Source organism: Pogoniulus pusillus, chromosome 33 (genome assembly GCF_015220805.1).
Source record: "Pogoniulus pusillus isolate bPogPus1 chromosome 33, bPogPus1.pri, whole genome shotgun sequence".
Classification (NCBI taxonomy): Eukaryota; Metazoa; Chordata; class Aves; order Piciformes; family Lybiidae; genus Pogoniulus; species Pogoniulus pusillus.
Genome location: NC_087296.1, coordinates 7,117,465 through 7,134,568, shown reverse-complemented (window position 1 = coordinate 7,134,568; position 17,104 = coordinate 7,117,465). Strand labels below are relative to the sequence as shown.

The following is a 17,104-nucleotide window of genomic DNA, read 5'->3' as shown; positions in this document are numbered from 1 at the left end:
TCTACTACTAACTGTCTCAACCTCAATTTCCAAAATAATTACAAATCAAACCACAAGGTAACTCTTTGTGAAGTTGTCTGTCCAGTCATCTACTTCATTCTGAATCCTACAGAAGGAAACAATTACAGAGAGTGCAAAGAAAGATGAATAAACTCCCCAATTTCTATCACATATTGGCTACACAGACGTCAAAGAATGTGGGATTTTTCCCTGTAAAGTCATATGGGTAAGTCCCTATGACATAAGTAATCTTTCTTTCTTCCTTCCAGAAATTTCTTATGGATTTTGTCAGCTGTTTGAGAACTGTAGTGTGACACTGTGTCTCACAGGTTTGCACTGCATCTTAGTAGAGTGGCCACGTTTACAAACCGGTACTGATCCATGCTGCAGGCAGCCAGACCTCAAAGGAGCAGACATCCACAGATCATAGAATGAATCACAGAATGGCTTAGATTGGAAGGCACCTTAAAGATTATCTACTCCAACCTCCCCAGCATGGGCAGGGACACCTCTCCACTAGACTGGGCTGCTCAAGGCATCTACTTCACAGCCTTCTACTCAATAGATTGTCTGCTCCTATTCAGTTGTGAAAACACTGGTGGTGAGAGACTTTTGAGATGCTCTGCAGTGCCTCCAGTGGGTCCTCCAGCACCTTAGTCTGAGCTGGAAAGGCACAGATCTGCCATAGGTCCTGTGCAAATTCTGCAGGACCTGTGTTTGGGTTCTTTGGGGCTCTCAATTAGCACTGGAGGCCTTTAATTGGGCTGTGAGCACAACATTCCTATGATGCGGTCTCAAATGCAGAACTGTAAAGGAAAGGCTCTACAGTGGGAAGCAAAGGCACTGCAGATTGGAGCACCGAGTCAGTGGGACCAGAGTGTTTATTCCATGGAGCACAGAAGAGCTGTGCAGCCTTCCCCTGACTGTGTAGCCTGTGATGTGAGCCAGGAAATGACAGAGAGCCAGACCAGTTGCTCTAAACTGTGGTTTCTGTATCCACTCCTGGTGCTTATTTATGTCAGAATAGACCTTTGTGATTTTTGACATATGGCATCACCCTCACAGAGTAGTAGTGAGTCAGTTTTTGTTTAAGGGAGAGGCTTGCAGCTCAATGTAAAAAACCCCAACTTCTGAAAACTATCTATTTCTCTGATACAGCTTTGGCAGGAAGAGAAGCAAAGTTTTGAACTAAGCTATCAAGGGTGTAACATCCTACTTATACAGGGAGAGTCTGGCAATGACCTTCATGAGTTAATATGCCTTACAGTGGGACCTTCATTATTCCATGGATGAAATAAAATCTATCTGTTTAACCATCTAGCACTAAAAATACACAGAACAGATCAAAAGGAAATGTGCATTATCTTAATGCCAAAACAGCTGCTGACTTGTGCATGATTTGTTTCCCTAGTGCTCCTTTCAGACTTTTGGTCTTTCCAATTAGGTCTCCCTTCCAAGTCATGTGTGGACACTCTAATGTGTGCTGGGAAAGAGAATGAAAGCAAAAAGAAGTATTTCAGATAACCAGAAACAATATAAAAAAACCCAACCAAAACCTTCTAGTCCAGAGCTGTGGATATTGAATCATCTGTATAAATAATGGTTACACATTCCCCAGGTATTATGTTACACTGGTCTGAGCTTCTATGTGTCCAGAGTGAAGGAGCCACAAACCACTTGACCAATGAGACCACATCTTTGTGATCCCTTTGATAGTTCAAATGAAGTGAGTTTACATGTCCCTCAGCTGCAATTGCTCAGCCAACCCTTTCACATTGCCACTATTTCTACGGAGGTTTAAACACAAGAACTGAAGGCATTATTTCAGAGCAGGTGCTGCTAACACTGCAACAAGAGCCTGTGTTGCAAGTCTCACTGCTGCTGGATGGCAGGTGTGCATTTGCTTTTGTTTCCCTCACAAACTTGGGTCTTTGCATTCAATGTGAGATCTTCCCTAAATCCCAAGCCTTTTTCAGCATCACACATTGTTACACTCCTAGGGTATTGCCACTCTATAAATGGGACATATGTTGTATGCTGACTGCTTTGCTTCTAAACCTTGCATAGTGTTTGGCTGATTTTTCCCAGGCACTGCAGGAAAAAAACAAACATCTCCCTTTCATAATCTTCTCATGTGCTGAAGGAGAATTCCCTTAAACCAGACAAGCCATGGTCTAGTTGATTGGCTAGGGCTGGCTGATAGATTGGACTAGATGAGCTTGGAGGTCTCTTCCAACCTGGTTAATTCTATGATAAGTCTGTGTAATGAAGGCAGTTTTGTTTGGAATCCAGATTGGTCATCTATGTGTTTTGGCTTTGAAAACAGACTAGGATATGGCAGTTCATGTTCTTTGGGGACTCATTACAGACAAAAGATGAGATTGACTAGCCTTTAGCAGCTCACTCTGCCAGAAAAACAAGCTGCATTTTTGAGATGTAAGAGCTTAAAATCATAAAATCAATAAGGTTAGAAAAGACATCTCAGATCATTAAGTCCAACCATCAACCACAGAATCATAGAATCATTAAGGTTAGAAAAGACCTCTGAGATCATCAAGTCCAACCATTAACCATACGACCATAGAATCACTGATGTCAGGAAAGACTTGTAAGATCAAGTCCAACCATTAACTACAGAATCATAAAGGCTGGAAAAGACCTGAGATCCTCAAGTCCAACTGTCAACCCAACACCACCATGCCCACTAAACTGTGTCCCAAAGTGCCTTATCTCTCTGGTACGGCAGGTACAATCCAGATCAGACTCTGGTTCCACTCTCTGCTAATACCCTGAAATGAAGGAAAACAAAATAGCAACACCACAAGATGATCACAAAACTATGACTGAGGACTTTTTATAGATCTTGACTTTTAATGACCTCCCAATCACATGGTGAAGGTGTTTAAATGCAATTACATACAGCTCATCTACTTAGCCAACCTTAGCTGCAGTTTATATCATTACTAAATGCTGTTGTTAAACAACTGTCAGGTCTAAAACCTGATGCCACCTCTTTGGCAACCACATATAAAGCATCATAATGACTGAATGATTTTACAACCTGTTTTACAGAAGTCAGTTACTTGATAAATTTCTAACTGTAGAGGCTTGGAAAAGAGAATAAATCTCCATGTCAAGAATGCATTTGACACACTTCTTTATCAAAAAAAGGTTTCTTCCTTTAACATGAAACATAAATGTGAACTACACATGCCAATAACTTGATTTTAAGCAATCATTGGTGTAAACTGTCTTCCAAACCAAATCTAGCTTATTGCTTCTAATAATTTGATAGAATAGTTGAATACTTGGTGAATAATGTGAATAATTTCAGAATAAAAAGCATCAAGTTCATAGGTCCAGTTCCTTTAAGGTATAAATTAGTGAACTCTACAAAATAAATCCAGCAGAATTCATTTCAATTATCTTAATTCCTACATTAAAACAAAACTTTGTGAAAGGATCTTCAGAGTCGTGACTGTGCCATTGGAATGGGCTGCCCAGGGAGGTGGTGGAGGCACTGTCCCTGGAGGTGTCGAAGCAAAGCCTGGATGAGGCACTTAGTGCCATGGTCTGGTTGATTGGATAAGGCTGGGGGATAGGTTGGACTGGATGACCTTGGAGGTCTCTTCCAACCTGGTTGATTCTATGATTCTATGACTTCCATGGACTCCTTATGCAAACTTACCACTGGTTCTGGATTAGGACACTGGAAATCTCTCTGCAGATTTGTCAGAGATATGATTATGGATAAAGTCATTCAATCTCTCACTTCCTTGGCTCTAACAGAAAATCCAGTCCTGTTTTTCTACCATTTGTTTATCTGGGCTGCCTGTGGCCTTCCTGAAGACAGAGACTGACTCTTACTTGCAGAATCCCTTAAAGATCTGGGGGTTGAGTTTTATCCAGACCTTCACTCTAACACAATGTAAGCAGTAACTAGGATTTTGCAGCCCTGTGTGTTAGTTACTGTAACTGCTTTTGAAAATGAAAATACACTTTCCATACAGAAGGGATTCTGGGTTTGTAGCACTTGGCAATTATGCTAAATGTGTTTTCCAGTTTTAACAAAAGGAATACTGTTGATGATGTGCTTTTGAAAGCAGTAGCTTTAGCTCACTTTGAACCAGCTTTCTGCAGTGCTCTTACCAGCTTTGTGCCAAACATGGTGTTTAATATCAAAGGTAATCAGCTGAAGCAGCCCCTGCTGTCTTTATGCAGAAGCACATTGCAGTATTTCACTGTTTTGGTTTCTGGGTGAATAACCTCTTATCCCTTTTATCCTCTGAGGTACTTTGAACACTATGCAAACATATAAAGAACTTGGCTTGATGCATTTACTTGAATTGTTTCTGTTAAGGCAGGCTGAGCATTGGAGAACGCATCCACAGTTCAGCATTCATCTCGATACTCAGGAGCAAAGAGGTGCCAGACTTCAAAGACTACTTTGGGTTATTTATTTTTAATAAACAAGAAGTTGTTTCAGTCAAATAATGGGCCCTGTCTTCCTATGAAGTTGTGTCCTGAAGTTGGATTCACTGAATGCCTAAGAGGGTGCAAAACTCATGCTTGCTCTTCCAGTAGCTGAGTTGCTTGTGGCTCTGCTGGATGGGTACACTGATACCTACTCAGGGCTAAGGTTACACTGCAGCTGGCAGAGACAGAGCCATTGTTTCCTCTCCAGCCTGCTAGGCCAGACTCAAACCACAGATGTGGCTGAAATTCCATCACTGACAGTGGTTTCAGAGGGAGATGGGCAGAGGTTCTTACTCCCATACGCCACATGATTGCACAAGCCCCTGCATTTAGGAAAGCAGACTAAGTTAAAGAAATAGCCTGTGTGCTGCTCCTCTGGCTAAAATGATTGAGTCATCAAGTTGTTCAAGAAGCAGCAACCAACTTCAGTTCCAGTGGCCAGCCTGGCTGATAAGCAGGTACATCCCATGCCAGTCTGGAGGGGCTGCCAGCTGAAATCCTGGCATTTGGCCCATGTTCCAGATTTACAGTGAACTGCCACAGCCAGGCCAGCACTCTGCCCTCCTGGTAGAAACAGAAACTGAGCTTGGCAACTCAACCTCTAGCTTCTGATGTGCTGCAAATGCCCAGGTGAAGCTTGCCATTAGTGAGAATATGTACAAATGATGCAATGACAGTCTGGCCTCAAAATGCTTCTAAGACAAATACCAGTAAAGTCCATTCCAAAAATCCCCAAGACAAACAAAAGTGCTCCAGTCCTCTTCCTAGAAGAAAGGAATGGCTTCCCTGCTTCAGTTGCCAGGCAGGGTTTACTCTTGTTCCTTGGCTACCACACAGCCTAATTACTGCACAGTGGCAGAAATGACACCAGTTTAGAATCACAGAATCATAGAATCAACCAGGTTGGAAGAGACCTCCAAGATCATCCAGTCCAACCTATCCCCCAGCCCTATCCAGTCAACCAGACCATGGCACCAAGTGCCTCATCCAGTCTTTTCTTGAACACCTCCATGGAGTTTAAGATGTCATTGTAAGCTGACACATGTAGCATCAGCTCTAACTGCAGAGTGGCCCCTTATATCATTTCACTAAAGGGCCATAAAGCATCCACTGCCAATCAGTAAGAAAACACATTTCCTCCATTTCCAATTTGTGTGCTGGTCTGAGGCTAATATTTACTGAGAGAAATTAAATCCTTAGCTGTGAGAAAGAAAAAAAACAACAGTAATCTATATGCCTCAGTTTTCTGCTGAGCAACACAGCTAGTCAAAATATAGGCACTTCTCACACTCTTCTTCGCTCTCACTTGGGGCTGTGCCTTCTTTCTGGTGGTCTGGTCTCTCTGGCTGACTGCCTTTAACTCTCTAATCCACCTAATCCCTTTTTCCTCTAACTTTATTGTCTTTTTGACATCTCACCTCAGATCTCCAGATTCATCATGTGAGCTATGTGTGGGTTGATCTGGTTATTTCTGAAGGGAGGGAATGGGGGAGGGGGAAGGGGGTTTGGGTCAGGAGCCCTTCTGGGGACTTGGATTGTTTCTGGGAGGGGTATTGTGTTTCTCTGTTACTGTTAATTTGCATATAACTGTATATATTTGTGTATATCTGCTTGTACATTGTGCTAAGCTGTAAAGATAGCTCATTCTTAACTGCCAGCTCAGCTGAGTCTAGTCTGGGTGATTTCATAAGGGGGAGGGGGGCTAACTCCCAAACCATCACAATTTATTATCTCTGCACTGGAACCAAATTGTTCAAAACACTTTTATGAGGTAATGACCATCACATATGGTAGCCAATGGCTCTGAGAACTATCAGGAAAAAAATGAAGCTTGATGCCAACATTTTGCTGTTATCTGTTAAAAATGTGTTGTGCATGTGCGTGGTTGTAGCAATCTGCTCTGCCAAAGGATGAGAGGATGTGCTGGGCTAACTTCATTTTGCTTTTATGTCAAATGCTTTCACACAGACCACCACAGTGGTCTATGTGAAGAACAAAATCCAGACTGTTTTTGTCAGCTAAGACCATGTTTATCAAACATGAAATAAAATGTAACTTAGAAAAGAGGTCTTTAATTACAGCCTCCCATTTCACCTATCCCATGGGTTAATTGCAAACATTAATGACATGACAGGTAATGATAACCTCTGTTCTGAAAAGACTGCCAAACTTTTCATTGCAAATTGCACATGGGTGCTATCTGGCAAACTTGAGGAAGACTAATTGGTAAGCCTCTTAGATTACAAGGTAACCTAGGCTGGTCTTTCAATGTTTGTCTACAGCACGTAAATAGTATTGGAACACCAGAAGTCTCTGTGACAGCTGTTTACACTGCCAGAAGAAAATAATCCCTGGAGTAGCTGATATCTGTGCAAAAGCAGTACATGGAGTGGAATAGTTTTAGACTGAGATCATTTAAACAAAGGATGTTGGCCAAGGAGCCTGACATTGTAGGTCTTTTAGGATTCGGTGGAAGATGAGTTGCTGTAAGGAAACAAACCCTGTTACATGAGATTAAATTTGTCTGCATGTGTGTCCCACTGTCAGCACCATTGGCTTACCCTACCCTAGACTGCTTTCCAGCAAGTGGAACTGGGCACTGACCATGCTGCCAAAGACAGTGGCAGCTGAAAAAATCATCCATGACTCTGGAAGGGGTCACGCAGGGAGGTGGTGGAAGCCCCATTCCTGGAGGTGGATGAGGCTCTGAGCAACTTGATCTAGTGTGAGGTGTCCCTGCCTATGGCAGAGGGTTTAGAACTAGATGATCCTTGTGGTCCCTTCCAACCCTGACTGACTCTGTGATTCTATGATAATCCTTCTGGGGTTTCATACTAAAGTATAAAAATGGTCAGGCTCTATTACTGAATATCAGTATCTTTTTATATCATCATCCATACCAATTAGGCCTTTAAAAAGAAACTGTTTCCTCCAGAAATGATGGGGAAAATGAAAATCTCTAGTCAAGATAAGAGTAAGACATTATTTCCCATTGCTGGCTTGGGTATAGAACCAGATACTTTACCCATCACAGCAGTGAACCTCCTACTGCCAGCTGCACACAGAACCTCTTTCTGCTATTAAAGATCTTGACCTTAACACTGTGATCTTAGGAGGTAACAAAAGATCTAGTTCTGAAAACTAGAGTAGAAAATAGGATTATTTATTACTTATAACCCACCTTTTCCACAGAATCTCACAGAATTGCCTGGACTGGGAAAGACCCTTAAGGTCCCATCATTTGCCTAACACTGACAAGTCCTTGACTAAACCACAGCCCCCTAAGCATGATGCTACGGGGACCTCACCACTCTCCTGGGCAAGCTACTCCAATGTCTGATATCCCTTTCAGTATAAATTCTTCCCAACGTCCAAAGAAATATCCTATTTCTTTCCTAAATAGCCAGAAAAATACATGAAAGGGAGTGCCAACACAACAGAAAGAATTGTTACACAGATTTCCTTGGAAAGAATTCCACTGCTTCCACAGACTATATGGCAGTCATTTTAGAGGACATATGGGAAACATTTGTGGAGTTTATTCCTCCTGAATCATGCAGTCCTCAGCCAGTGTAACCTTTACCCACCACTGTGTCACAAGCTCTCAGCAAATGTGTTATGATTTGGCCACACATTATAGACTATTCCCAGACATGCTGATACAAAGAGGCACCATTTCCAGAAGAAAGGCAGCAAGCAGCTATCATCTGTTTCCAAATGCCCACATTTTTAACAGACTTATTACAGCTTTACTAAAGGTCCTTAAAATCTTTGCAGGGTATTCTTCTGGTGGCCAAGACAGAAGTCTCAGATCAAAACAAAGACCTAAACAGCAGCTTTATGGCTTACACAAATGGAAAATGAAGGTGCTCAGTTCCTCATCTCACTTCTCAGGCCTAAAAAGTCTTAGAATATAAGTGAATAAAAATGATTACATAGCCTCAGCACTGCTTTTCCACTCAGTTCTCTATCTCATCTTTGGCAACAGTCATGCCCAGATGTCACAGAAGATGGCAGAAGAAAACTTAACCAGCAGACATGGGATTGCCTCCTCCTTCTGAAGCCTTGCAGCCCCTACTAATCAAAGACAGTTTTCAGCCTAGAAGTCTATATGACTATTTTATGTTCTGTCTCTGTAGTTTCTTTTCTAGCTGGTCCTTTTGGTTTACAGCATTTTCCTGTATTTTTTAAAAGGCTACAGTAGAGTGACTGAGGGAGGAGAAGTAGTTTCTGCAGTGAGTTGTTAAATGGCAGTTAGCAGAGAATCATAAAAAAACTGGAAGACTTCAAAGAGTTTTTTAAACTGGAGGCTACATCACATAGCAGAGGAACCATAAGCTCAACAGAAATCCAAGTGCAGGAATAAGGAATTCAGCTTGGAAGTGCAAGTGAAAGTGGGCACTGGAAAGCTGAGATTCTCTGCAGGAAAAGGAGAGCAGTTTGTTTCTGTGGGCATTGGGCACATGATGTCAAAGAAATGAGGTCTCCACTGGCACTCTATGCACAGGGTTGCTTTCAGGTTGTTCCCCCAGGCAACCAGCAACAGAACAAGGGGACACAGTCTCAACTTGTGCCAGAGGAAGTATAAGCTGGATGTTAGGAAGAAGTTCTTCACAGAGAGAGTGATTGGCATTGGAATTGGCTGCCCAGGGAGGTGGTGGAGTTGCCATCCCTGAAGGTGTTCAAGGAAAGACTGGATGAGACACTTAGTGCCATGGTCTAGTTGATTGTCTAGGGCTGGGTGCTAGGTTGGACTGGATGATCTTGGAGGTCTCTTCCAACCTGGCTGATTCTATGATTCTATGATTCTCGCAGTAAAGAAGTTTCTCCTCATGTTGAGGTGAAGCCTTCTATGTTCCAGTTTGTAGCTCTTGCTCCTTGTCTTATTGCTGCTGACCACCAAAAAGAGATTGGCCCCAGCCACTTGACACCCACCCCTGAGACATCTGTATACATTGGTGAGATGTCCTCTCAGTCTTCTCCTCTCCAGACTAAACAGCCTCAGGTTCATCAGTCTCTTTTCATAGAGAAGATGCTCAAGTCCCCCTGTCATCCTTATGACTCTCTGCTGGACTCTTCCCAGCTGTAATGACTGATCAGCCCTCACTAGAGCCTCTTTGCAATGCCAAACATAAAGGCAGTGAGACCACTCCAGGGAGTGCTGCACGAGAAACAAACAGCTTCACCAAAATTGGCACTTCCAATCTAATAAGGTGCTTAAGCTAATGCCACACAATACCCTCAATGGAGACAGTAATTTCAAGTCTCCTCTGTCTGTCCAGCACTTGTTTGCAAAAGAAAAAAGAAAAAAACCCTTGTAAAAATATCTTGAGGCTTTTTTGGCTGCCTATGAAATTTACTGTAACTGGCCAAGAGGTTCAAAAGTTGCTGGCTGGGTTTCTGACAGAGGGACACAGCAGGATTTCCTTAGGAAGTCAGGCTAATTAGATTGTTTAAAAAAAATATCCAAAGTGAGCTACAATTTATTTTCAATTTGCATTCTATCAGGTGAAATAAAATGCTCACAGAATTCATTAAATAAAACCCTTACAGAACTGAGCTCTTTCACCCTTTAAAGTCTTGCTCCCCGCTCCTCCCCTTTCATATAAACAGTTTCAATTTCCCTTCTGAGCTTATTTTTGTCACAAATTGCCAACTTGGCAGCTTCTTATCTGAACTAATCCTTTAGAAATCACATTTAAGACCTTACTTATTTTCTTATATAAGTAAGTGAAACATTAAAATGCATTTTTAATGTCTCTTTTTGCTGCTTAAATTTGAGTTTTACTGTAAAAGTTCCACAGGTTAAAATTTCTCCTGCTCTGGAACAGCTGACTTTCCTGCCATAAAATGCTGAAATACAGTTTAATGGATGCTGACTTAGGCTATTTTGGATATCAGATCGATTTTCAGGTGACAATCATAAAAGTGCTTACCAAAATATGGAGAAAACAACTGCCTTCACTCATTTTGCAATTGTTTGAAGTTCAAAGCCTTTCAATATAACCTTAATTACTTAATGGACAACACTGCCAAATGTTTCAGGCTGTTTTAATGCAATTAAACAAGTACAGGGGCACTTCCTTTTTACCTACTCTGTAATTTTCTAGCCAAAATACACATTTAATACCATCATATTTCCATCAGAACCACTTCCTTCACCCTTGCAATTTTATTTCTGCCATTCTTTAATTTTCCTTTAAATTTTTGGAATGTTTCTGCCATGTTTTTTCCCCTGTTCATTTTGTGTCTGGCCTTGTCAGCACGATAACAAGTTAACCATGGCACAGCAATGTGCCCTTGTGGCCAAGAAGGCCAATGGAATCCTGGGGTGTATTAGGAAGAGTGTGTCCAGCAGATCAAGGGAGGTTCTCCTCCCCCTCTACTCTGCCCTGGTGAGACCTCATCTTGAACCTCAGTTTTGGGCTCCCAGTTGAAGAGGGACAGGGATGTGCTGGAGAGGGTCCAGCAGAGGTCCAGAAGGATGATTAGGGGACAGGAGAGCATGGCTTATGAGGAGAGGCTGAGGGATCCAAGCCTTTTTAGTCTGGAGAAGAGAAGATTTAGAGGGGATTTGATAAATATTTATAAGTATCTGAAGGCTGCCAGGAGCTGGGGGACAGGCTCTGCTAATTTGCTCCCTGGGATAGGAGCAAGGGGTGTAAGTTGCAGCAAAAGAGGTTCTGCCTCAACACAAGGGTGAACTTCTTTACTGTAAGGGTCCCAGAGCACTGGAACAGGCTCCCCAGGGAGGTCGTGGAGTCTCCTTCTCTGGAGACTTTCAAGGCCTGTCTTGATGTGTTCCTCTGTGACCTGTGTTAGATAGCATTGTCCTGCTCTGGCAGAGGGGTCGGACTCAATGATCTCTTTGGGTCCCTTCCAACCCCTAACATCCCGTGATCCTGTGATCCCATGATAAGGAAAAGGATTCTTCCTTTTTTCCTTTAATAATATCTGAGCCCCACTGCCATTTTTAAATACTGTCACAGCTCTTCCTTTTCCTTGTTCTCAGCACAGTAATTCTTAATCACAGAATCAATCTCCCCGTGCCCCTCAGTTTTAAAAAGCATTTTTCACTCCTATCTCTGGCAGAATCTTGTAGCCCCAGACCTAAATTTGCAAAATATGCTGTCCAGTTCTCTTACTTTAAAATGTTTTTTTTTTTTTTTTGGATGGGGATAAGCAGACAAAAAGGGAGCCACAACCACAACTTACCAAGAGTTCGGAAAGGTCTTTGGTTTGGGGTATGGGAGAAGAAACCAGGTTTTAATGCATTTGTGATCACAACATCAAAATACTCTTCAAAATCATTCCTAGGGAATAAAGGAAAATGAATTAAAGAATTAGCTAAGATGCCACTGAAAACTCTTCAAGGCTTTGCTTTTATTTTTTGTCTTTAATTTAGCATCTGAGTGGAAGATTCCAGAAATGGAGCAAACAGGCACGGTGCTTCTGTCCTTCAGTAACAAGCATTGATAGAGGTAAACTTTTTAGCACAGGGTGCAAATTCTGCTTCTACAGCTAAGTTAAAGTTTCAAACTAAAGCCAAGATTTCAGGAGTTGGAACAGTGTGTGAAAAAATTGAAACAGAACAAACACATTTCACCTTGCTTAGCCAAGTCTTCCAACAGGACATCTACATCTGCCCTAAACTATTTAAACATTATTCACCAAGGAAAAGACAGTAAAGAGTCATTGTATGTGGCAAAAAACTCAGCTTCACACCAAAATTTCAATCAGAAGACGAGAGAATCACAGAATCAGTCAGGGTTGGAAGAGACCACAAGGATCATCTAGTTCCAATCCCCCTGCCATGCACAGAGACACCCTACCCAAGACCAGGTTGGACAGAGTCTCATCCAGCCTGGCCTTAAACACCTGAGGAGTGGTTGTGGCCAGGAGGAGGTTGCTCTCTTCTCTCAGGTGGCCAGCGCCAGAACAAGAGGACACAGCCTCAGGCTGCGCCAGGGGAGATTTAGGCTGGAGGTGAGGAGAAAGTTCTTCATTGAGAGAGTCATTGGACACTGGAATGGGCTGCCCGAGGAGGTGGTGGAGTCGTCGTCTCTGGGGCACTTCAAGGCAAGGTTGGACGTGGCACTTGGTGCCATGGTCTAGCCTTAAGCTCTGTGGTAAAGGGTTGGACTTGATGATCTGTGAGGTCTCTTCCAACCCTAATGATACTGTGATACTGTGATACTGTGATACCTCCAGGCATGGGGCCTCAACCACCTCCCTGGGCAACCCATTCCAGGCTCTCACCACTCTCATGCTCAACAGCTTCCTCCTCATGTCCAGTCTGAATCTCCCCACCTCCAGCTTTGCTCCATTCCCTTTAGTCCTGTCACTAGCTACAACTGGGCAGATGTACAGATAAGAGTTAATTAGCAGAGCAGGCATCTTGATCATAAGAATTACCTTTTTATGTGAGGAGGTAGATTTTCCACTCAAATGAGGAAGTATAATGGGCACACAAGGCAGAAAAACCTGGCACAGCTGATGCTTCATTTAGTGTTCAGTGCAGTGAGTACAAGAGAGAAGTGAGAGTGGCAGGACTGGTTTTGGAAGGCAGCTCTGTTTCTCACTGTACTGCTGGGTTTCTTACTGTGCTGCTCTATTCACTCTGCTGTTCCCAGGCTTATCCAGATAGCCGAGGCTGGCTCACATTGCACCACTTTGTTTCTCTGTTCCATTTATTTTATAGCCTCACCATGTCACTCACCCAGCTATTTACACCCCTGCTTAAATGGTATCTAGGGGTGTAAGTGATGGTTCTGCTGGATTTCAGTGAATTTAATTTTACCAGTCATGTCCTTAACATTACAGCTGAAAACAGTTACTGGAGCACCTCTCCTGTGAGGACAAACTGAGGGAGTTTGAGCTGTTCAGTCTGGAGAGAAGGCTCCCAGGTGACCTTTCAGTGTCTTAGGAGGGCTTAGAAGAAAGATGGGGAGGGACTTTTTAGGGTGTCAGGTAGTGACAGGACTGGGGGGAATGGAACAAAGCTAGAAACGAGTAGATCAGACCAGATGTTAGGAAGAAGTTCTTCACCATGAAGAGTGGTGAGATCCTGGAAAGGGTTGCCTAGGGAGGTGGTGGAAGTCTCATCCCTGGAGGTGTTTAAAGCCAGGCTGGATGAGGCTCTGGACAGCCTGATCTAGCGTGAGGTGCCCCCGCCCATGGCAGGGGGCTTTGGAACTAGGTGATCCTTCTGTTCCCTTCCAACCCTGACTGATTCTATGATTCTGTGATCAGCAATTCCAACCTCAATCAATTGCCAAGTGCAATGAACTACCTGTTTCATCTTTTCTGCTGTGATCTGTACATGCACATTTCTCATCTCTTGGAAATCACTATTGAGAAGAAGTATTTGTAAGCTTTCCATGAAGATTTCCATGAAGATTCAAGAGAGATATTGAGGTACTGAAACGTGTCCAGAGAAGTGCAACAAAGCTGGTGAGAGGCCTGGAGCAGAGCACTGTGAGGAAAGGCTGAGGGAGCTGGGGGTGTGCAGCCTGCAGAAGAGGAGGCTCAGGGCAGACCACATTATTCTCTACAACTACCTGAAGGGAGGCTGTACCCATTCCCAATGGTTGGTCTCTTCTGCCAGGCAAGCATCAACAGAACAAGGGGACACAGCCTCAAGTTGGACTAGGGGAGGTCTAGGCTGGACGTTAGGAGGAAATTCTTTCCACAGAGAGAGTGATTGGCACTGGAATGGGCTGCCCAGGAAGGTGGTGGAGTGGCTGTGCCTGGAGGTGTTCAGGAAAAGACTGGATGAGGCACCTAGCGCCACAGTCTAGTTGACTGACTAAGGCTGGGTGCTAGGTTGGACTGGATATCTTGGAGCTCTCTTCCAACCTGGTTGATTATGTGATTCTATGATTTACTGCAAGGAAATCAAAATATTACTACTACTTGCACTCACCACTGGAGGAGCACAGAAAGGAAGTGGCTTGAGACAGTCTAGCAAAAACTGGTGATAAAACTTGGATTCAGATGATGTATTCAGTGTTGGCCTGAAAGATATTCTGTGTCACCTTCAATCTCACTGTGGCATCCAGAAAAGATGCAGAATCTGTGTTACCTCTCAGACACAGTTCACAGGCTCACAGATTGACTACTTCACCTCAAAAACTGTGATAGTCCACCTCAGAGGTGAACTACTTGGTGCCATGGTCTAGCCTTGAGCTCTGTGGTAAAGGGTTGGACTTGATGATCTGTGAGGTCTCTTCCAACCCTGATGATACTGTGATACTGTGATACATCACTACTAGAGAAAGGCCCATCAGAAACTTCAGATCCAAGTAATTCATAATACAAAAGGAAACTCACATGAACTTCCATACAGTTCAGGCTTATCTCCAGCTGCTACAAGCGGACAGAATTTGGGAGGGACATTGCACTTACCCAAGAATATGTTCACACAGGAGTCTGCAATAGTCACTGTGAGAACTAGTAATTAATAGCAGAATCTTCCCAGCACTCTTCAGTTGTTTCAGCCACTTTTTTACAGACTCAGGACATCTTTGTAAATATTTGTCTGGATGGTTTTTCACTTCTGGGAAATACATCCCACAGTCTTCTAAAAAATTAAAACATAATTATGTATTATCCAACCCTGCTCACAAACCGCTTAAATCCACACAGCAAATATCCTTTTATGTGCAAACAATACCATTTGAAAAAGGCAAAGCAGAGTTTAAAGTTTTCTCTGGGTTGTAACTCAATATAAACAGCAAAAAAAAAAACCCCCCCACCCACCCCAATCAAACCAAGAGGATACATTGTAGTGTCAATAAGTTTGTCTTTTGTTATGGGATTTTCACTGTCATTTTGTTTGATGTTCTTTCAGTCGTAAGGACATAAGACATAAATTATGGACACAGCAGATAATTATTTCCTGTTGCCTTTGCTCAATTTTTGGAGAGTCATTTTTGTGATTTTAAGATGAGTTTAACATTTAGAACATGGCAAGCAGCTACAACTCCCAGGAACATCTGTTCAGTCGCTTCTGGTGCTTTATGTTAGCATTGTCTGATCAGTAACATCTCTGAAACACCGCTTGCATTTTTCACAGCTAGCACTCCATCTGTGAAATGTTGATCAAACACATGGCACAGCTATGTGGACTACCAGGAACAGCTGCAGATATGTGGAATATTAGGAACAGTTGCAAAGAAACCCCCAATTCCAGCCTCAGTAATGCTCTTTGGTTTGCCAAGTGCAACAGCAATAGAATTTTGCAAACACACTTTGAATATCACAGACTCATAGAATGGTTTAGGTTGGAAAGGACCTCAAAGATCATCCAGTTCCAACCTCCTGCCATAGGCAGGGACACATCCCACTAGAACAGGTCGCTCAAGGGCTCATCCAGCCTGGTCCTGAACACCTTCAGGGAGATTGTGGATGATAGAAGCGCAGAATGTGACCTTTGATCACAGAAGCACAGAATGTGATCACATTCTGTAATTCTACAGTTCACAACTTCCCTGAGCAACCTGTACCAGTGCCTCATCACCTTCACTCTAAAGAACTTTTTCCTAACATCTAGTTTAAATCTCCCCTCTGCCAGTCTAAACCCATTCCTCCTCATCCTGTCATTACAAGACCTTGTCAATAGTCCTCCCCAAAGCCTTCCTGTAGGCCCCCTTCAGATAGTGGAAAGCCACTCCAAGTTCTCCTCAAAGCCTTCTCTTCTCCATATAAGATTTTATAAAGTATGCAATAACACTGAGTTGGTGGTAAAAGTTACCTCCTCATTAAAGTAACCAGTAAATATTTACCTCACTATAACCCACTGCTGCTTTACCAAGACATCAAATCTTCATTACTTACCTTTTTTTTAAATCATTCCTAAAATGTAAGAATATCTATCTCCTCTGTGCTCAAACCCTCTATAGATATAAATAATTGTGAGTCTAGTTAAAAGTCTAAAAAGAAATATGGTAATTCTTTTACAATGAAAGTAGTGGAACACTGGAGCAGGTTGTCCACAGAGATGTCCCTGGAAACATTCTAGGTGAGGCTGGGCAGGTGCTGAGCAACCTGCTCTAGTTGAAGATGTCTCTGCTCACTGCAAGGGGCTGGACTAGATGACCTGTAAAGGTTCCTACCAACTCAAACTGTTCAAATTATAGAAACAGAAATCACACCAAGTATCCACTGCCAGCAGAGCAGCGGAGGGGATTCTGCCCCTTTGCTCTCCTGAGACCTCACTTGGAGTACTGTGTGCAGTTCTGGACCCCCCAGCACAAGGACATGGAACTGTTAGAGTGAGTCCAGAGAAGGCTATGAAGATGCTCAGAGGGCTGCAGCAGCTCTGCTCTGAGGACTGGGGCTCTTCAGCCCAGAGAAGAGAAGGCTTTGAGGAGAACTTGGAGTGGCCTTCCAGTATCTGAAGTGGGCTACAAGAAGGCTGGGAAGAGACTACTGACAAGGTCTTGTAATGACAGGATGAAGGGTAATGGGTTTAAACTTTAAGAGAGGAGATTTAAACTAGATGTTAGAAAGAAGTTCTTTACAGTGAGGGTGGGCACTGGCACAGGCTGCCCGGGGAGGTTGTGGCTGCTCCTTCCCTGGAGGTGTTTAAGGCCAGGTTGGATGAGGCCTTGAGCGACCTGTTCTA

At 43.1% G+C, this 17,104-nt stretch overlaps 1 protein-coding gene across 1 annotated transcript in view; it reads right to left on the bottom strand.

Annotated features, from left to right (window-relative positions):
* The window catches only part of NT5DC1 (5'-nucleotidase domain containing 1), a 115,936-nt gene that overhangs the window by 28,362 nt on the left and 70,470 nt on the right, over nt 1-17,104 (bottom strand). The window contains exons 7-8 of the mRNA XM_064170282.1: nt 14,884-15,058; nt 11,692-11,789 (exon numbers count right to left, since the gene is read on the bottom strand). Coding sequence (XP_064026352.1) covers nt 11,692-11,789; nt 14,884-15,058 — 273 coding nt within the window. The remainder of the gene's footprint in view (nt 1-11,691; nt 11,790-14,883; nt 15,059-17,104) is intronic.